Below are 21,018 nucleotides of genomic sequence, written 5' to 3'. Positions count from 1 at the left end.
GTTCAACCCTCAAACCCGCGACCCGCGCAAAGCACTACTCTGCTGCTGCGAGTGCCGAGTTCGTCCGCGCTGTTGCCATTTCACACTGTGCGCTTGTGGATTGGAATGAAGTGAAGCCAGCCTGCGCGCGAAGCTGGCAACTCTGGTTGAGCGGGTGTGGATGCGTTGTGTGCGGTTCGGTGCGGTTTCAGGACGAAAAATATTGCAGCTCATTCGCACGCGTTTCATGACTTTGAATTAAACGCGCTTTTGCGGCGTGTTGCTCTGAATGAGTCGCACGCGCTTATCTTAAAATTCTCTTTACTCTTTCTTCTCATTTCATTTGATTGGAAATATTATTTAAAAATATAGGAAACACGATAGTTAATATTATTATGATATAAAATGTATTAAAGGACAAAGGCAATTTTAATCAATTCAAAATAATATTATATAAATTATATAATTCTATTTTCCTGGAATTAAATAAAAATTTTAAATTGCATGAGAGATCCGTGTGTACTTGTATAGTATTATTTTTCATTTTAAATTCTTAATTTTAATAAGTTTTGTACTTTTCTTGAAAGAATAAGGAAATAATGTGTCATACAATTTTTTTGATCCAATTTTTCTAAGTTCATCGTCCGCCATTGGATATCCGATGGATATCCATCAGATATCCAATTTTGGATACAAATATTTTCGAATAAAAATATTAAAAATGACGTAATTAAGCATTTTTAATTTTGTGCAAAATGCTATCCAAAATTGGTCACAATTTGGACTTGATCGCTATTGGATATCCAATTGATATCCATCAGATATCCAATTTGGGATACAAATATTTTTGATTTAAAATACAACATGACGGAAAAAAGCATTTTTAAGGTTGTGCAAAATGCTATCCAAAATTAGTCCAATTTTGGATGACCGTAATTCGTCACTTATCTTCTGATGATATCCAAAAGATATGCAAAATTCTATCCGAATAGGATAAACGCGTTTTAAAGGGTGATCTGATAATTTGTGAGCATTGGGGGTTGAAGGGAATTAAAATGTACTTCATCAGGAAACTTAAATTAACTCTAACTCAAACTTTGAAATTTTGGACAGTTATCCGCGGATATCCGATTTCTTGGCGGGCTTATTCGGCTCAAAATCAGCCTCGACGACGTTCATCGCGGTTATGGCTCGAATGCGACCACCGGCGTTTTTTTCGGTGCCGCATTATTTTCGTTAATTTGCAGTGCAACATGTCTGCAAAGGCGATCTTCACTCATGAATCTGCAATTAAGGCGTTTTAATCAAGCCACTTGCTAGTCCGAAGAACACTGTGCGCGGAATTTGGTCCTTGCTGACGAGACGGTTGAAATACGGAGTCTGCATATGTTTCCAAAATCAATTTTGCTCGCATGGGCGCGAGAAAGGAGTCGAAAAACAACCACGCACAGTCATATTTCTCTCGTTTCGCCCTCAGGAGGCGGTTGCATTGCTCAGGGAGGATTTAGGGGTTGGCGGCAAACGTGCGTGCAGCCACACTGTTCGTAAAAACCTTAGATTTTGCTAAGGAATGCAATTTAATAAAAAAAATCATTTGATTTATTTTACTTAAAAACACAGTATTTATTAGTTTTCGGAACCCTTATTGCGTCAAGAATTAAATTTCAATGTGTTATTATTCCAAATTACGGAGAATACTGGACATCAGGGACTAGAACGAGAGTCGCTCTATGTATGTCGTGAAATTACTCGGCCCGAACTGCCCTAACATGCGCCTATGCAGACCTAAGGGGCTTTATTTTCAAAAGTTAGCACTTAATCTCATATGTTTTAACACGACACTGAAGGAAAAAATTTTTTTCTAGGTTACGCTACGCATCATTAAATCAAAACTCCGCATGAGGGATAACTTTTTTAACCTGGAATTTTGTGACTTTATTTTTTGCATTATAAATTGATATTAATTTTGAAAGGGATGAAATTGTTTTAACACCAATGACAGCTGAGTAAAAATAACATTTTTTACAATAAAGGAAATAAGATTTAATTTTGAAATGTTTTTAACAGCATGTGCGGTTGTTAAAAGATTAGTAGGTAATTAAGCCATTATTAAATACAACCTTCGGAAAGCACAATTGTAAACAATCAATTGCTTTACCGCAAATTGAAAAACAAAAAGGTGCAGCCCAATAAAAGTAATAATTATTGTTAGGATAAAAATTAAATTGCATATATCCATGAATATTTATTTGAGCTACAGTTTTGATCGCATTTAATCCATTAACATGGAATCAAATTGTTACCATTTGTTATGGCAAGTTGAATTAAAAAAAAAAACAGTCGGTGCATGCTTTATTGAGTTTGTGCATATTATATAAGAACAATTTTAATATGATTCATATATTTTAAGTTTAGTACAGTTCAGACCATTAACGCTGAGATAAAATATATAAAGATAATAAATGAGTAAAAATCGCGCTTTTGCCTCTCGGAATTGCGTAAAACTTTTTAATTTACGTGGATATTTAGTGGGTGATAAATTAGACAATGGGAAAAATAGCCATAAAACCACACCATATGATGTTATCACCGTTTTTGAGCGGTATATATATTAGGCGAGAGCTTCCACTACCAGGCACAATCACCTCAAAAGTCAGCGAGAGTCATGGCTAATCTCAAGTTCACCGCGGGTGTCCTTCTCCTTTGCATCGTCGCTTTTTCGTCCACAGAAAGGGTAAAATTTTTTTTTTATCTGTCGTTTATTGTCTGTTGTTTATTTGCATTTTATCTCATTTAATCTAATTCAAACAGAAGGAAAATTATTTTATTTTTTCATTGATGACAACTTTTATGTTTTTTTTTTTAATATAAGTCTTCATAATAGCCAATGTTTGTACCAATTTTATTTTAATCTTCAATTTTTATTTGATATCAGCGGGGGCCAGATGTGCGATTAAATTGGTTCGCACTGCGCAGATCCAAGGTGGCGTCTGAATGTGGGGAACAAAAAGCTCTCTTTGGATTGCCGTGCGAGTATCAAGAGTTTGTTTTTACGATCCAAAAGACAGTAATGCAAATTATGTCACAATATTGATCAAAACTTGGTTCTTTTCGCGTACCGTTTATTCACGCCATCCTCCACCGGACGCCATGACTGCGCGTCGCACGAATCTGGTCCCCGCTGGAAATTTATTTCATGATGTGACAGTTTCATTTTATAAATTGATGAAATTTGGTTGTATAGAATTACCGAAGTTACAGTTGTGAAAAACCTGCTTGGACAAAGTTAAAAATGCTTCTTGAATTTTTAAAAATAACAAGATCTCTAAACTGCACCACCGAGGGTGTGTTCCCACTGCCCGGCTGTGTTGGCTTTTACAAGTGCTACAAGACAGAGTTCGGTTTTGAGAGCGCTAATTTCTTCTGCGCCAGTGGATTCCTCTACCACGAACTCAGCCAAACGTGTGAGCCAGCCTCGAAGGTCACCCGGTGCTCCGTTCCGGGTAAGACAAATATATTTTTTTATTATAGCTTCTCGAATAAAATGTTTCTATTTTTTCAAGCCACCACCGAAGAAGTTTGTGAATCCCTTATTGCACCAATAAAGGATTGCATTCGAAAATGCTTAACGCTCTAGAGTAAGATTATTCTTCATTACACAAGTTATGTTTTGGGTAACAAAAGAAAAGCCCAAACTAATCTCTTAATAATCCTCGGCCCTCTGTATTTCATTTCGTTACTTGGCTTGGCTGATAAGAAAATGTAAGCTTCATATCGCTACGAAATGTTGTAGTTTAAAAATAAATTTGTTTACAATTTACAACAGTATCAAGTTTCAAATATTCTCGAAAAATAAAATTAAACCTGCGTTCTAAAATGATAATATTTTTGGTTAAATGACCCTCAACAAATAATTTTAAATTATTTTATCAATAGACAAAGCTGGGAAAATCCACGGCCATTGCAATCCAGATTGGATAATACGCAAAAAAATGTTCTCGTTATGAAAAATCATTTTAAAATTAAATTTTCTCACCCTTTAAACTACTAGAAAAATTTGCTTTTTAATGATATTTAAATTAAATTAGTTTTAAAAATACCTTGTTTAAACATATCATATGGCAGATACTGTGAGAAATAATTTATTAAATTAGTAAGAACTTTAATAAATAAATAAATACTAGGTTAAAGCAAAACTCAAAATTAGGCGACCCTTATTTTATAAAGTTCATCCGACAACTTTTTCATCACTCATTCTCAAATATACATATACTAATTTTAAGCTAGTTTTGCAGTTTAACTGAAGGTTTCTCACAGCGTTCTTTCTTTGGTTGGAAAAAAGAAGAGTGAGAAGTGAGAAAAGTCACTAAACAACATGTTAAATACAGAAAAATATGCAAACAAGTGTTCGCCTAGCAAAAGAAGGGAAACTGTGCCGCCGAACAAGACTACAGCGCGGGTTGCATAATTTCATTGTTTCATCTGCGGAGAATAATTTGTAGAATAATTTGTTCACCATAAAATTAGGGTTGTGAATTTTGGACAGTTGTATTTTTTTCTGACATTCCAATCGTCATTAGATGGTCAAATGAGCCCAAATTATGCAATTTAAAGAAATTATTAACTGTCAAAAAGCGTGAAATTATGAGAAAAAGTACAAAATTTCGTTTCAAATCAGCAATATTTTTTTAATTTTTGTAGAAATTTTGGATCAAGTTATTAATGATTGGATTTCAAGCCAGTTTTTTCATTTTCATTAGAGGATTAAATTTATATTTTTTAATAATTCGTACATCTCTCGAATATAAATTAAAAACCCATGCCTTTTGTTATTTCTGTTCCCTTCCACCTAATTAAATTTTGTTCTCCGTTTCCATAAAAATTAAAAATTGGTAGTTGAAGTGAAGAATTATCGAAAAATTGAAATACAATAACAAAAATCATTCGTAATTTATGAGTTCCGTGCAAAATGTTTCATTGCAACATCGTCTATGGCGGCGGTAGTTAATAATTACAGTAAAGCGTGCCACGCTTGAGGACGTTTCAACGAGAGACTGTACGGAAAATGGTTATTAACTAGACAATAGAGCAGACGAGGACGAGAACCAGTGCGACGTGCGCATTTTATGAAATGAAAATTATTTTGCTGACGCAAGTGGCGGTATATCAATTTTGCAATTTAACTCTACTGCTGAAACATAATTCAATGAAAGAATTGCAACATCTAAAATTCAAATGAAATTAAATGAAGAGTTTTAGTGCGAATAGATAGGTCTAACAATAAGAAATAAAATAAACTTCTTTGTTTTATTATAATCCTATTCAAGTTTTTAAATTCAAATCAAAATTTTGATTAAAAAATATGGTTCTTTGAGTTATAAAATGCCGCTTAAAATTATTAATATTTTAAGTGGACTGTGAATTTTAGACGACCATAGTTTTTCCAAGCTTATTCCTATCGTCAAGGAACCATAAAATGAGCTCACATCATGCAATTTGATTTACTTATAACATGGTTAAAATAATCTAAAACCTTCAACCGCTGGCCAAACAATCTAAATCTAAATTGGCAAAGAAATCCGTTCTAATTAAGGTGCAAAATTCAGGTCCAAGTGATTTTTTTTTAATTTATAAAACTGGAGGAATTATTTTCCATGACAAAAATATTATTTTTTCCTATTTTCCAGTTAAAAGTATTTTGGTTATTAGAAAAAGCTCCATTGCAAATTACAAGTTTTCTTTTTGGAGTATAAAAAGTGAATGTGACATCTGGGAAGTATATTTTCAGTTAAATTTTGTAACCCAAATCAACTGCAGATCCATGCTCGCATTTCAAAAGATGAACTGCCAGCGGTTTACGCTGCAAACTAGAATAATTAAAATTAAATTGCTCAATAAGCGAGTGACGCCACTTGGGTGGAATCAGCGGAAAACGGGGAAATGGCAAATACGCGGAGTTGAAATTAATGGAAAATACAAGTCATAGACGTGCGTTTGCTGAGTACAATATCACTCGCGATGATTCTCTTTGATTTGTTGATTGGTTTTTTCTTATTCTTACCAGTTGTAAATTCATATATATTATTTAAAAAAAATTGAAGAATTATGTCTTAATTTTTATACAAGGATGCATTGTCTACAACAAGAGCACCTAAATTGCAAGAATGCACGGCTGGAAATTGCGCTCTGCACGATATGAAGTTGAAGGTAATAAGTTATAATGGTATTTGTGCAGGAAAATTCTGCAAATACTTTAATTTTTAGAGTTTTTTAAGCACTGCGATTGAAACAGGTATTTTTTAAGGTGGAAATGGTGCATTTTAAATACTAAATTTTTGTATAAATATGTAACAGATTATACTTCATTTCTAAAAACCTGTGAGTTGAAAAAAATTATAAAATTCTACATAGTTTTATTTAATCAAACTACTTATTTTCCTCGTTTTTTTTCTTTAGCTTCATTATCTACATTTACCTCTGGAAACATGGAGCTAGGGGAGGTTATCAGCAAATGCGGACGACTTTTTTACAGAGGCCATTTCAAAGTATGTGCGCTATATAATAATAATAATATAATTTAACTAAGAGCTTTTTGGAATTGGAAATAATAATGGCCTCTTGAAAATCCCACATTAAGAATCTCTGATAAAATTAATCCATTTTTGAGCAAGTGTATTCAGATATAAGACAATTATGTAATTCAACTTTTTATAAACCTACGCGAACAATTTAAAGTAGAGCTAAATCCTTCCCAAAAGTTACGGAATTTTCCCGGAAATTTTTGATTTTACTTCTGGTCGCATCTGAGAGTGTTTAAATAAATTTAGGAATTGTTTGATACCAAACGTTGGCTTAACAATTAACTTTATTATTTTTTATGAAATAATGAAATCATTCCCAGCATTAGTAAGCCGATTTTGCAAATTTTAAAATATTTTTAAGCAAGAAGATAAAAAAGCTAATTTTAAAAAAACAAGAATTAAAATAAATTTTAGAAACAAATGCCAACACTGAAATAATACTTTATTACAGTAGAGTCAAACTTTGCAACATATGAAAGATTTAGAAAAAAAGGAAAATATTAAAGAGGAATGATACTGGAAAAGCCTGTAAAATGCTTGTTGCCAATGCGTAAACTCATCCCTTAGGATTCAGTTAAAGCCTAAATTGACCTAATGAGCGCTGTAATTTTTTGAGAAAATTGGCTGGAAAGTTACCGTGCTTTTTAAATGGCAATGGCTGTCTCCTTACTTGAAATCCGATTTAATTTCAAAACCAAGAGTTTCCCCAATAACACCGTTGGACAGATCTCGACGAGAGGAATCGGAATCTGCCAAGAAAATATGTTCAAGCACTGTAAATTTTGGAGAAAATTGGCAAAATTTGAATTTTTATTATTGCAAATTGTTGAACAAATTGTTTATCGGTCAATTGTTTAAGGCATCCAACAATTTAAATCATTTTCAATTGTTGCCCAGTATCATTCCACTTTAACTATTTTCCATCCAGGAGTTATTTTCAGTATTTCTTATTTAAACAGATATAAGTAAGGAATTTCAATACCTGCGGCTGATTTTATCAGGATTTTATTTATTTTTCGTTTAAAAAGGTAAAATATTCTGATGCTGTTCTCATTTGCGCCAAACGAAAAATGCAACTGGTAACAATTGACGGCGGAGGAAAAAACCTGAACTGTCTAGCCCCCCACTTTGACCAGATGACACTCGAGGAGCAAGAGAACATGAGTAAGCTGAAATTCTCTTTTCTTATACCCAGAATCAAATACAGGTGTATGTACCGATCAGAATATATTTTTATTTGGACGAGTGGCATTTCCGAGGGGAAGAACTGCAGCAACGTTGCGTATTCGTGGTGTGCGGGCAGCAGGGCCAACATCAGGCCCGCCGATTTTGATCTGCCCTTGGAGGTGAATCGCAAGGAGCGATGCCTGGCGCTGTCAATGATGACCAAGACGCTCGTCCGCATGAACTGCAATGACACCAATCATTTTTACTGCGAAGTACGCGTAATTTAGAAACGAACATTTCTGCAAGGACAATAAGGAGTAATACATATCTTTAAAAAGGTGTTCCCTAATTAAAAAAAAATCTAGGGGTTGGATATTTTTTGTTGATTGCTCAAAGGAGGCATTTTATAAATAGCTGATATTCCACCGTTTTATTGGAAAAATTGCTAATAACTTTAAAATTGATTTTAAAACAGAAATTTCTTAATTATTTTGAAATTTATTCCATGAACATAGTGTTTAAAGAGACAAATCTATTAGTTGGTAATTTTTAACAGTCTGAGAAAATCTTCTACTGGACTTTGAAAGTTTTTATTGGTTATAGAAAAAAGTACACATTTTCACATTCTGTAAGCTGATAAATTTCCTTTTTTTATTATCAGGTGTATTTATGAAGTCCAGAATTTGAGAAAAAAATTCCTAAGATATTAAACACACTCGATCCATTGCAAATGTTCACATATTGAGGTTTGTTAAAAAAACGCTTATAAATAATCTAAAGTTTAAGTGCAAGACTGCAATCTGCATGAAGAAAGAGGAGTGTATACAAAATGTATACTGATAAACTATCTAGAACGATCTAAAACTCCAGATTAATTTTTGAAAATGCATTATAGAAAATATATTTTGACAACAATGCCACAGCTAAATTGGACCGTAATATTCTGTTTTAATTTATTTATTTATAAAGAAATCAAATTAAGAAACTCATCCCTGCTTTAAAAAGGCGATAAGCTGATTGGTGTTTGGGCAGAATGGCAGAAAGACTTGGGAATCAACAGGATGTCTTACACGACGTACATATTTGGCTACAAAAAGGTAGCTAAATTATGAAAATCATACATGTAGAAATCAAAAAGATGATTCATTTTTTAAGATAACGTGGATGGAAAACACGAGGCTGTGTTGCAGCATTGGAATGAAGCCCGTCAAAGTCACAGATGCGCTTCTCGCTGCTCTCAATTCAAACAGCAGCTTTAGTATTATTTACAACAATCAAGGTTGGGGATAAATATTTCTCTTATACAATAATCGATTAAAAAATACCTGCTAAAATTAAAATATATTAGACAATAACTTCAAATACAATAATGTAAAAATTTGTGGTTCTTAGTGAGAAATTTTAACTTGCAAATTGAATTTTTAAATTAAAAATGTATTGTCTAATTTGTGGAAATTTACAATCAAGAAAATGATTCGACAGCCAACCCCGTCATTCTATTTTAAACAAATTTATTGCATTCTTCAAGAATAATTCTAAAAGGTGAAAAATAAAGATGTTTTGGTTAAAGCCTGAATGTTGCTATAAACTATTCCTAAATCACCCAAGAACACATTTAAACAGGACTAATTAGCCCAAAACATCTTAACTATCCTATTTCTTTTACTATGTTTCCTGTAGCAAATGCATCGGATGACCGCGAGCTGATTAAAACGAGTTTCTGGACGGCCGCGACTCGCCAAGGGTGCGCAGGCCAATTCCGATTCTGCTTGCACGACGAATTGGGTCCTTGGGACTCGACGGACGACTTCTGGGAGATGATAAACCCGCGGGACGACGGCTCGTGTTTGGTCGTCGATAGGCAGTACGCGAAGGAAGGGGCGCCTTTCGGGGTGCGGCAGGTGCAGTGCTCGGCGCCCACTGCAAATTTCGCCTGCCAAATGGAAAACAAAAGGATCGACGACTTGGTCAATGCGGGATCAAATAAAAATAATGTAAATATCCAAGATAAAAATTATTAGCCTTATATATATTTATTAGAAATAATCGACTACTTTCTTTCATTTTAATATTTTGATTTTTTTAATTTGACAGACTTCTCTGGCTTGTGAGCAGCCGCATTGTTCACTTGGGAGTGCGCTATGTGATATTAATGTATTTTTTTTGTACCGTTCTGGACATTTCAAATAATGCATTTTCATGCACTTATTTCAATTATACAGAAGGATGTCGCGTTAACAATGGAGAGAGGCGAAAGAGTATTGATAAGTACAGTTAAAATTCCCCTCATTAAAATTTTTTCTAAATAAATTAATCAAATTTAAAGAGCCATCTCGTTTGGGCGAGTGGAAGACCTCTTGCGGTGTCAGCTTTTTGATACATAACAAAGACGTAGGTTGTTGAAAATAAATTATTTGATGGTAAAGCCAAAAAGTCAGGAAATTTAATATCCATTCGATTTTTTTAAGCGCTGATCAAAAAGAGCTGGAATTTAATTAAATTGTTACGTTTTCAGTGCTGATAATATTATTTTCTCGACATTTGTCATTAAATTAAAAAACAAGAAAATAATTAGATTTAGAATTGACTCTGAAATAATTTTGATTTCGCAGATGGTCTGGGAAAAAGCTATCGAGTTTTGTTGTACTTTAGGAATGCGTCTGCTGTCGGTTCAGTCTTTTGAAAAACTAGCTTGCCTGGACAGAGTAATTCCAAAGCACGGATTTTACTGGACATCGGCTACCGACGATAAATGCCAGAATTATCGTTTCCGGTGATTTATAATTATAGAACTCAATCAATTGAATATTTTGTTACACAAACAATCAGGTGGTGCTCTCCCGAATTCAGAGATTTTGTGAAACCAAGCGTATTAAAAAATGACACCGCAGAGAAATACAAGAAATACAGTCAGACCCAATGCGGAAGGACTATAATTATATAATTTAATATTATTCAAATTTGACTGATTGTAGAGGATTCCCGTCGATACAAGTTCGAGGCTTGTTTGAAAATAAATAACTCGGTCGCTGACGGTCCCACTCTGGCCCCGGTTGAATGCTTTGAAAATTTTCAACCAATTTGTGAAGTAAATTAAAACAGTTAGCGACCTTTGACCTTTGATTAAATTTTGACTTTAAATAAAGGCTCGCGGTTTCGGCGGATCACATCTGCAGGAGGTTTTTAATGAATGCAAATCGACTCACCGCGTCTCGCAACGTATGATTTTATGTTTTTACGCAGTTCGTGTGATTCTGAAACTCAATAATTGTAGGGGAAATCGATAAATTTAACTCCGCTGGTATAAATAGTTTCACGGTCAAAATGAAAGTATAAAAATCCCACGAAAAATGGTTATCGAGAAATTTTAAACAATTTATTTTAAGTGCCTCTCAACATGCATGGCTGAACTTCTTGGATTTGTAATATTTTTAAATTTTTATTTTCTAAACTCAAGCAATTTTTACAGATGTATGATGGCGGGAAATTTTGGGAGGACGTTGTGGAAAAAACAATTAAAAAAGTTAAATCAGCTGAAGGCCTTGAAGGTTGAAAGCCATTCATTTGGAGATAAATTCAAATGTTAATTATTATTTTAGATTTCCGTTCCATTGTGAAAAAGTACCCCGCCAGTTTATTCAAGAAGGCAGCCGACAATATCGATGCTCTGAGAATGATGTTGCAAGAAGAAAGTCAGAAACGGGATTGGAAATCCACTCTTCTCGTGAATACGGCGCTGGACCGGTTCTGGGAATGCAACCGCATCGGTTTGCCATTTTTTCAAATTATTTCACTCAATCTAATAATTAATTCCATCATTGTAATTTTCAAAAAATATTTGCATTTCATGCTCACAGTTGAATTCAAACCTACAAAAACCGAGTGTTCTTTCATTTACGATTTCATCAAATGTTTCACGAATGGATCTACTTTGCTTGAAAAATTCTGGAACATGGACTTGCGCAACCTCTTCAATCCCAGAGATTATTCGAATAGCATGCGAATCGAGGTGGGATACTATGAGTTTCAAGATTTACAACGTTACATGAAGTTTGAAGGAGGTTAATATTATTTTAAATAATAAATAGACCAAGTAACACATAAATTAATCAATTTTAGAATATCTCAATCCCGACCCTCGTACTTACATAGACGTTGTGAATAAAGTGTCGTTTTTGAAGGAGATGGTCAGGTATTTCGCCAATTAAAACTTGAGTAATCTCTAATAATATGTAAAAAAGTTCACCTTGCACCTTTCCACACTTTCGCCCACAAAATTTGACCACAAAAGATGCTTGTTTTGAAATAGGTAATAAATTAATTATAAAATAAATCCCAAAGCTAGGAATTAAAAATTTTCAGTGGAGAAATTCGATCCAACTCCTGTGGCAGGTGTCTTTATGAGTAAAATCGTCGACTACAAAAAGGCAGTGAACGCAAAATAAATTAAATTCCTAGCTAATAATTATAATTTCATCTCGTAGCTTTATTCTCCTGCGCTTGCAGCGACCATGTGCGCCCGAGCAAACGGAAGTTTGCTTTCAGTAACGGAATCTAACGTCGCAGATTTAAAAATTTTGAACGCTATCCTGAAAAATATTACCCGCAATCTTGATCAAGTTACGCTTGCTGAATGTAAATTCCTCTATATTAGTGTTTAATAGCGCCACCGGTTACTTGCAATTCCTGACTTAATCGTGCCACTATGTGAATTTTAAATATATTTTTTAACGCGCTAGACACAAAAATCAGCCGGTGAAATTCCAAAGATTTTTAGTATTCAATGGCGCTTGGTTGAACCGATTATGTTTTTTCAACCCATCAAAATAAATAAAAGCAGGATTAAGACCGAATTCAAAGCGGAAAATTCCTAAATACACCAGTTGCATAAGCCACCTACAGATGGCGCCACCGAATACTTTGGTAATAAATTTAATTTTAAGGCACTTCCGCTGCGATTTCAGACTCAATCCTGCTGATGAGCATTCTTCACTACATGTGTTTTCTTTTGACGTGCTGAAAACCAAAATCAGTCCAGCAATTCGCCGTAGAAACGTTGGAAAAGATTTAATATTTCAAAAACTAGTTTTTCACGATTCTACGGCGAATGGCTAAACCGATTTTGGTTTTCAGCACGTCAAAAGACAGAAAATTAAGTGAAGAATGCACAGTGGCAGAATTGAGTCTAAAATCACAGCGGAAGTGCCTTAAAATGAAATTCATTAAGAAAGTATACGGTGGCTCCATCTGTTTGAACACAAAAAAAATGACTTATTGCTTTTTCAGTTCTTTTGGACGAAACGTATGTTGACTCTGAAGGAAAGTTTCGCTGGTGCAGCACCTCCCAAGAGGTGTACGCGCCCGACGGTTTGGACGAATATTCCCTTAATGCTCTTGATGCATTTTTTTACTACACCGAAGAAGAGGGAACACCCGGTTACATCTTCGGCAAATACATATCGAGTGAATTTTATAATGTGCCGCTGGTTTACTGTAAATTTGACATGGCCTTTATATCGATTTGCAAACAGAAATATTGAATATTGAGTTTTAAGTTTTATTAGTTTCATATAAGCATATTTGGCTTTTTTCTTTTCGCGGAATGTTTTGTTTCATCAGTTTTAATTTAGATTATTAAAAATTAATCAACATTTTTCTCTTTACGTTGTGGGATCACGACACAGAGATTTTTAGTTATGCGAGCGACCTAATCAACGGTTGCAGATTCAATATTCGCTGCAACTACACTTAGCTCTATTTTGATTTTTTTTTTGTTTTGCTAGCGAGGCTGAAACAGCTGCTGCACAGTTTGAGAGTGTGTGATTCTGCTGATTTTATTTAACTTTGAGAATTTGTCAATATCCATTAATAATGTTCTTTGCTGATATTGGAATATCCCTTTTGTTAAGTTCATTTTATAAAAAAACGTATAGTTTTATGTCTTAGTATATGATGTGCCACACTGGTATTTTGTGTATGAATATAAATTTAAATTTTAGTCACAATAGATAACAGTAAAAATTTATTGTTTAAATTAAATCGTTTTATGCCTTCTCTAAATAAAGGACATTCTAAATATTTCTGGATATTAATTTTTGGTAACGCATTCAGGTCGTCTTAACCTGAATTTTGGGTCTCCTGGTCCACATTTCAGCCATAATCCCCATAGATCCACAGAAGGACCGTGATCTTCTGATAGCTGATTTGTAGTTGATGCATTGACTTGCTGAAAGAGAAACAATCCATCAGCACCCTTTTTAGGGCCACAAATTTCCTCTCGGGTCTTTCCTGTCTCTTCCTTTAATATAGATCTCAATGAAAAAGGAGTAAATTTCAACTGTCATGAAATTCGAGAAACTACTCGACTTTCCCAAAGGTGCCCTATCCAATTTTTGCCATCTATAACTGAAAAAGGCAGCGGGAGCCAGATGTGCGATAAAATTGGTTCGCACTGCGCAGATCCAAGATGGCGTCTGATTGTGGGAAGCAAAAAGCTCTCTTTGGATTCCCGTACGAGTGTCAAGAGTTTGTTTTTACGATCCAAAAGATACAATTAGTTAAGAGTAATGCAAATAATGTCACAATATTGACCAAAACTTGGTTCTTTTCGCGCATTTTCAAGATACCGTTTTTCGCGCCATACTTCACTGGACGCCATATCTGCGCGTCGCACGAATCTGGCCCCCGCTGGTAAAAATATTTTATTTTGCTAAAAGGAATGCAATTTAACACACTTTGGGTACAACGTCATCTTTGTGTCGAGCGTTTTTTTTCTGAGAGCATCCCTTTTCCCGCACCGTTTTTACTTTAAAGCCTGCGAGAGTAATGGAAACACCCTGTCCGCCACCTGAAGGTTCGGGGAGGTAACTACACCACTGTTGTTTCCCTCCCATCAGCTGACATCAACTGCTGGATAGCCTCTCGTACGGTGTTGTGAATGACGTGCGTGATATATGTGTGCGAAGTGCGTGATGTGTATGAAGTGCGTGTGTGTTTCGTGAAACCTTTCCTTGATTTGAGTGAGAAAATACCGCGAATTTTACGCGTTACGAACGTAAACCCACGAAAATATTGTGGCCATGGACTTCAAACTGGATTTATTGAAAGTGGCCGAGCACCAGCGGCACAGAGAAATTGCCGCGGAAAAAATCAGACAAGTCGCGTGGCACTTTGGAGTTTCTCTCGAGCGCGGCTTTCAAGCCCATCATATTGTGGACTTGCGTGAGTATTTCTTCCAGTAAAAACATTTCCATTCAATTTTGTAATATCCTGAGAGGGAGGCAATATTAAAAACAAATTAGGCAATTTTTAGATGTGATTAGAGGTCTGAGCTGCCAATAATTTTTGCCGAATGCGCTGCATTTATAGATCTCGCGGCGACGGCGGCTCTCCTATCAGCTATTATAGGTTTCTGATGGCTCACGGCGCGGCTCGAGTCACTCACAAAATTCCCGTTTCTGAATTGATTTTTCCCAAACTTATTTTCGAAGTTACATTACATTACACGATCGAAGAATTAATAAATTTATTTGTGTGCTTCTCATCAGTCAACAAGAGCGGATATCTATCAAGAAGTCATTTTATTCGTACAGGTGGTCAAGCCAGGATCTCATGTAGTACTATCAAAAATCTATAGCCTTGGAAATAATGTTGTGCGAACCACGCGATTTTATATTTTAGTTTCAAGCTTTTATTCAATTTATAATATTTGTTGGGATATTTTTGATTCATATAATTATTTGACAAAATTAATTATTAAATTAAAAATTAAAACTATGCAGCTCCAAGTACGATATTTAATTTTTGTAATTTTTTCTTTTGGCAGCATTGGACTTAATTTTGAAGGTGGTCGGCCACTTGATGACCAAGAACTGCACCAGTCTGGATCGCAGTGTTGAAGATATGAACATTGTTATGATGCCTGCTTTACAACTGTGGCTCGCCAACATGCCAAAAGTGATCGACTTGACGGCGTTCATGTCATATTCTCCCAATAACCATAAATCTCGTTTCTTCATAGAGGTAAAAAATTTGTTGGTATAAATGTGACACATTTTTTAAGAAATACAGACATTTAATTCCTGGATTCGTGCCAAATTACAAAACAAAATCTTATTTTTTATTTAGGAAAAAAAATACTTATTTAACACTAAGTTAAAAGTTAATCAGGCACAAAGAGAGGTATGATTTTTCAGCCCGAAATAAAATCTTGATATGCAAATAAATGGTGAATGGTATCAAAAGCTGAGGGCGATAATTATATAATTTTTTCAATGCTTTATGCTAATTTCCCTTCTTTGTCCATTCTACAGGCATTGACTGAAATATCAAAAACTGTTCCGCGAGTAGAGGAACTGCTGTGGGAAGTTTACAAACCTACTAGAAGATTCGATGATTACATCTTCCTGGACAGTGAAATATTTAAGGCGCTGGGCAAACTAACTCGGTTAAAAACTCTGAGTATCAGGGAAACGTTCAAGTTCAGTCTGAAAGACTTGATTAAACTTGGCAATCAACTACCGAAACTTCGGAGTCTCTTTATTGCCTTGGAGGATGAATCTGTTTTGGTTCAATCCAATGGACGAGACCCTATTGGCGAACAATTGCAGAGAAGCTTACGAAACTTGAAAATGCTCGTATATGATGCACTAAGTTTTGAACAATCATTCTCTCTTTACCGGTATTTCGTGCTGCATCTGCCCGATGTTCATTTTATTGACTTTGCCGATGACAAAAATAGCAAAAATTTATCAAGTTGGATCAATGAAGTCGTAGCGATGACGCAGGACAACTTTCGGCTAATGTTCTACGATAGACGAAGAATAGGCCGCTTCTTCAAAGCCTTTGCGAGGGACCCTGAGGCACCTCACGACGATCGCTTTCTTTTGATACATCCTTTCCTTCGTCACCTTGAGGTAATTACCATAAATTATAAAGAATGTAGTAGCTTTTTACAAATGCTGCCGCCGCAATTTTTTTTCGCATTTTCGGCCAATTCTCCAGATTGATTTCAGATTCGATCCGCTAATGCGGTTGGTTTTTAATTGACTTATTATGACGAGCTAGAAACTAAAACCAGACAAATTTTGAATCTTTGTACGCAAATTCCCCAAAAAACAATTTTTCGAGACGATAAAATCTTTTCGCGATAGGCTGATTTGATTATTTAAGTTATATACAAGCGCGTAAACGACAATTTAGAAGATCAAATCTCAATAAATCACACGTTAGTCTATACCTGAAAATTTCAAGTGTATGACACTTATCATAAAAATATGTGCGTGACGGAGAAAAAGTCTAATTTTTTATCAAAAGTATTTTTAGCTCTTAGGTACTATGTTGCGACTTTTATTTGTATAAAATTGAAAATATTTTCCCAGGTTATCCAGATTGATGAAGGCATGGAGGTCAACGTACCTGGAAGCGGGCAGGACATACACAACATATCTATGCTTTTTGAACACATCACTAGTTTGTCACTCTTCAGTTTACCTGCACCCATTGCCATGCTCTTCATACAAAAATACGGACCTGCCCTAAAAACACTGACCATCGTAAACGCGCCTACGAGCGTTTCTACCCATTTGTCTCCCCATCAGATAGTGACTATCTGTCCAAGACTGGAAAAACTTTTGCTAACAGGAGGTTCCTACATTGACCGATTATTGCCCTGTTCTTTTTTACCCCAATTAAAAGAGCTGCAACTGCTGACGTTGTGAGTATTTCAACTAATAAATTGGCAGGTGTCATCTAAATATATACCTTTTGTTTTAGCCCGGGAATGATCGTTTTTCCAGAAACAGCTATGCTGCAAGCACCAAACCTAGAGGATCTGACTGTGGTTGCGACTTTAAGTATGCCGGATATCCTTGTAATTTGGCACTTGGGCGCTTTGATCAACAGAAAAAAAATCCTGCAACGACTAAAAACTCTTAGAATTGTCTCTAATGTCCGCTCTTTCCACGAAGTCAATTTCAATTATTTTAGAGAAATGGCTTGGTTCATCAAAAGTGCTGTTGCTTCACTGCCAGCATTGACAATGGTCAAATATGACCTGGACTCCCTCGATTGTGGCTACTCGTTGCTAGCCAAAAGCTTGCGGCATGGGAGGCTGACAAATGTGGAAATTCCAAAAATTACACACTTTTTTCAAAATGTTCAACTGCAAAATATTCCTGAAAATAATATAAAACAGTTTGTGGATGAGGAACTGATCAGCATTCTCGACAAGTATGTCTGATTGTGTAATGCTGGATGTATAGATATTTTAAATAAAAAAGGTAGGGAAATATATTTTTCTACTTTTCCTAACATTCTCTTATAAAATAATTTATCGTCCTATATTATTTAAAGTTATAAAACTGATAGTTTACTTATGCACAATGTGTTGATATATAAATCACAATTGACCAGCTGCATAAACCCCTAGTGTTCGAAGCTGCCAACAGATGGCGCAACTACAGACTTTCTTAAAAAATTGTGTTTTAAGGCATTTCCGCTGCGATTTCAGTCACAATCTAGCTATTTAGCATTTTTCTTTTAATTTGCTTTCTTTTGATGCGCTGAAAACCAAAATCGGTTCAGCCTTTCGCCGTAGAAACGTTGGAAAAGATTTTTTTATTTCAAAAATAGTTTTTTACGATTCTGCGGCGATTGGCTGAACCGATTTTGGTTTTCAACACGTCAAAAAAGCATATTAATTGAATTTTAATTAATTGAGTCTGAAATCGTAGCAGAAGTGCCTTAAAATCTAAAGTCTAAGGTGGCGCCATCTGTTGGCGGCTTCAAACACTTAGGGTTTATGCAACTGGTGAATTTAACGAATTTAATATCAAAAATTGATAACTAAAGATCATTGGATTTATTTTACTTAAAACACATTGTTCAGGTTTCGGAACTCTCACAATGCGTCAAGAAAAATTAAAATTTAATATTTTATTCCAAATTACGGATGGGAAAATTATTGAAGCAATTATCTGTTACTGACGCACGCACTGTGCAGGCAAAATATAATTGCTCCTATTTCCGTTTGGTCGCAATACCCGTCAACGTGAGCTTAGGCAGAATAGTGGAAATTTCCGTGGAAGCAGAAAATTTTCTGTTTAAAATCAAATACTGCGATAGGATCATGATTCTGCATGCAATTTATGTATTTAGCCTCTTATTTTTGCTGCCAATCGTAAGCGTAACATGTGGCGTGAAATTTGCTTGTTTTTTAATTTTCTTCTCCTTGCAAAAAAAAAATGCAACTGGAAGAATGCCTTTAAAACTACAAATTCTACAAAAGGGCGAAAGTGCACGGCAGGTGACTGCTCTTTGCTCGATTTGAAAATCAAAGTATTTAAATTTTATTTGCAAGTAGTAATTTATTTATGAAGTGTTATACTTTATTTTAGAATTTCCTTAGTTCTGCGATTGCGGAAGGTAAATGTATTGCATGATTCTTAATATTGCTCGTTGAAACGTTAAATTTAACAGAGTTCACGTCAGTACTGCAAGAGTGTGAGTTAAAATTTGTATGTATTTAAATGAAATTAAGATTTTTGGATCTTTCTCAGCCGCTCTCTCAGCTTTGGTCTCGACAAATAATGTGGAGCTAGGGGAAATATTTTTCAAGTGCGGCCGCCTTTTCTACAGGAGCCACAATCAAGTAAATAATAGCAATAGTTATTGTAGTTTTTATATTTTAACAGGCATTATTTACTGACGCCATTCTCACTTGCGCCAAGCGGAAAATGCAACTGGTTGCGGTAGAAAGTGGAGCGAAAAATATGGATTGTCTGGTTCCCAACCTTGAGAAAATGACGCTTGAGGAGCAGAAATACCTGAGTGAGGAAATATTTTGGGATTTCAACTCTAGGCGTAAATTTTAGAATACATTTATATGTGGACGAGTGGAATGGCGGAATCGAAAAGCTGCGATAATGCCGTGTACTCGTGGTGCGCGGGCAACAGGAGTCGCATCAGGGCGAAGGATTTCGACCTTCCTTTGCAAGTAAATCGCAAGGAAAGGTGTTTGGCGCTCTCCTTGTTGACCAGGACACTCATCCGCATGAGCTGCAATGAGCGAAATCATTTCTACTGCGAAGTACGCTGCTTTAAAAGTTGGATTTTAAAATAATAACTCTTCTCTCATTGTCGGTCAGTACAAATGCCAAACGATCTCCTGCATAAAGGCCGAAGCCTGCGTGCAAAATGTAAAAAATATATTGATCAACTCCGTAAAGAGATTTATAGAGTTAAATTGGTAGAAATCTTATTTTGACGCAACAAATAAGCTGGATCGTAATTTATAATGTTTTAATTTATTTTTAAAATCTTTAAATAACTTTTAAAGGGAACAAATTGAATGGCGTTTGGGCGGAATGGAAGAAAACATCTGGGATGAGCAAAACGTTTTATAAAACTTTTATTTTTGGAAAACAGAAGGTGCAAATTTGTTTAAATAGATCTTTATACGTCTTATAGCAGTAAGAATTTTAGGTAACTTGGGCGGAGAACATGAAGCTGTGTTGCAGTTTAAGAATGAAGCCAATTAGAGTCACGGATGAACTTTTAAACACGCTCAACTCGAATGACAGCATCAATATTTTCAACAATCCTGGTGAATTGTCATTTTTTTAATAATTATTTATCCTTGATAGCTCATTTAGACATGTTGAAAAACTCTTTAATCTCAAAAATAATAATCTCTTTTTATCCAGAGAAGGCATCAACCGACCGCGAGCTGATAAAAACCAGCTTCTGGATGGCCGCGACGCGCCAAGGGTGCGCCGGCCAATACCGATTCTGCTTGCACGACGACGTGGGTCCTTGGGACTCGACGGACGACTTCTGGGACATGGTCAACCCGCGGGACGACGGCTCGTGTTTGGTCGTCGACCGGCAGTACGCGAAGGAAGGGGCGCCGTTCGGGGTGCGCCAGGTGCAGTGCTCGGCATCCACGGCCAATTTCGCCTGTCAGGTGGACGGCAAGAGGATCAACGACCTGGTCAATGCAGGATCAGCAGACAAATCTGAGGTTTTAATCATGATATTGATAGCAACCAGATCCTTTTTTAAGTTTATAGGGAAATAAATTCATAAAAAAGAGTGTGATCTGCATTTTCACATTTAAGACGAGTAAAAATCTGATACAAATTGTCAGATTGCTATTGGAACGAGATCACTAGAAACATGAAAAATCAGAAATTTACTTTTCGATCTTTCAGAACTCTCTCTCATGTGATCTTCCTCACTGTTCAACATTGAATTATTGCGGACTAAGCGTAAGTTCTGAAATTTAACAAAA

At 35.4% G+C, this 21,018-nt stretch overlaps 2 protein-coding genes across 3 annotated transcripts; both read left to right on the top strand.

Moving 5' to 3' along the window:
* Positions 1 to 5,964: 5,964 nt before the first annotated feature.
* Positions 5,965 to 13,797, top strand: LOC135936249 (uncharacterized). 2 transcript variants are annotated; one of them, XM_065479005.1, is made up of 29 exons: positions 5,965 to 6,045; positions 6,106 to 6,186; positions 6,244 to 6,271; positions 6,334 to 6,357; positions 6,436 to 6,524; positions 7,589 to 7,724; positions 7,785 to 7,999; positions 8,508 to 8,558; positions 8,623 to 8,662; positions 8,733 to 8,824; positions 8,883 to 9,006; positions 9,408 to 9,721; positions 9,822 to 9,881; positions 9,950 to 9,995; positions 10,054 to 10,118; positions 10,340 to 10,500; positions 10,557 to 10,636; positions 10,703 to 10,815; positions 10,874 to 10,946; positions 11,002 to 11,057; positions 11,114 to 11,149; positions 11,197 to 11,275; positions 11,327 to 11,494; positions 11,585 to 11,788; positions 11,847 to 11,919; positions 11,969 to 12,036; positions 12,090 to 12,154; positions 12,212 to 12,362; positions 13,014 to 13,797. In XM_065479005.1, exons 1-29 carry the CDS (start codon positions 5,998 to 6,000, stop codon positions 13,265 to 13,267), a joined length of 2,994 nt encoding a protein of 997 aa, XP_065335077.1. In that variant the 5' UTR covers positions 5,965 to 5,997; the 3' UTR covers positions 13,268 to 13,797. The 2 variants fall into 2 exon arrangements, with proteins under 2 accessions (XP_065335077.1, XP_065335076.1); XM_065479004.1 differs by having other exon boundaries at positions 11,327 to 11,788.
* A 6,431-nt stretch (positions 13,798 to 20,228) lies between these two features.
* LOC135937433 (uncharacterized) lies at positions 20,229 to 20,805 on the top strand. The gene is made up of 2 exons (XM_065480584.1): positions 20,229 to 20,331; positions 20,432 to 20,805. Exons 1-2 carry the CDS (start codon positions 20,229 to 20,231, stop codon positions 20,803 to 20,805), a joined length of 477 nt encoding a protein of 158 aa, XP_065336656.1.
* Positions 20,806 to 21,018: the final 213 nt, after the last annotated feature.

The sequence above is a fragment of the Cloeon dipterum genome, chromosome 2 (genome assembly GCF_949628265.1).
Source record: "Cloeon dipterum chromosome 2, ieCloDipt1.1, whole genome shotgun sequence".
In the NCBI taxonomy this organism is placed as follows: domain Eukaryota; kingdom Metazoa; phylum Arthropoda; class Insecta; order Ephemeroptera; family Baetidae; genus Cloeon; species Cloeon dipterum.
Note: the sequence above shows the minus strand (reverse complement) of the source record. Positions and strands in the feature narration are given on the sequence as shown.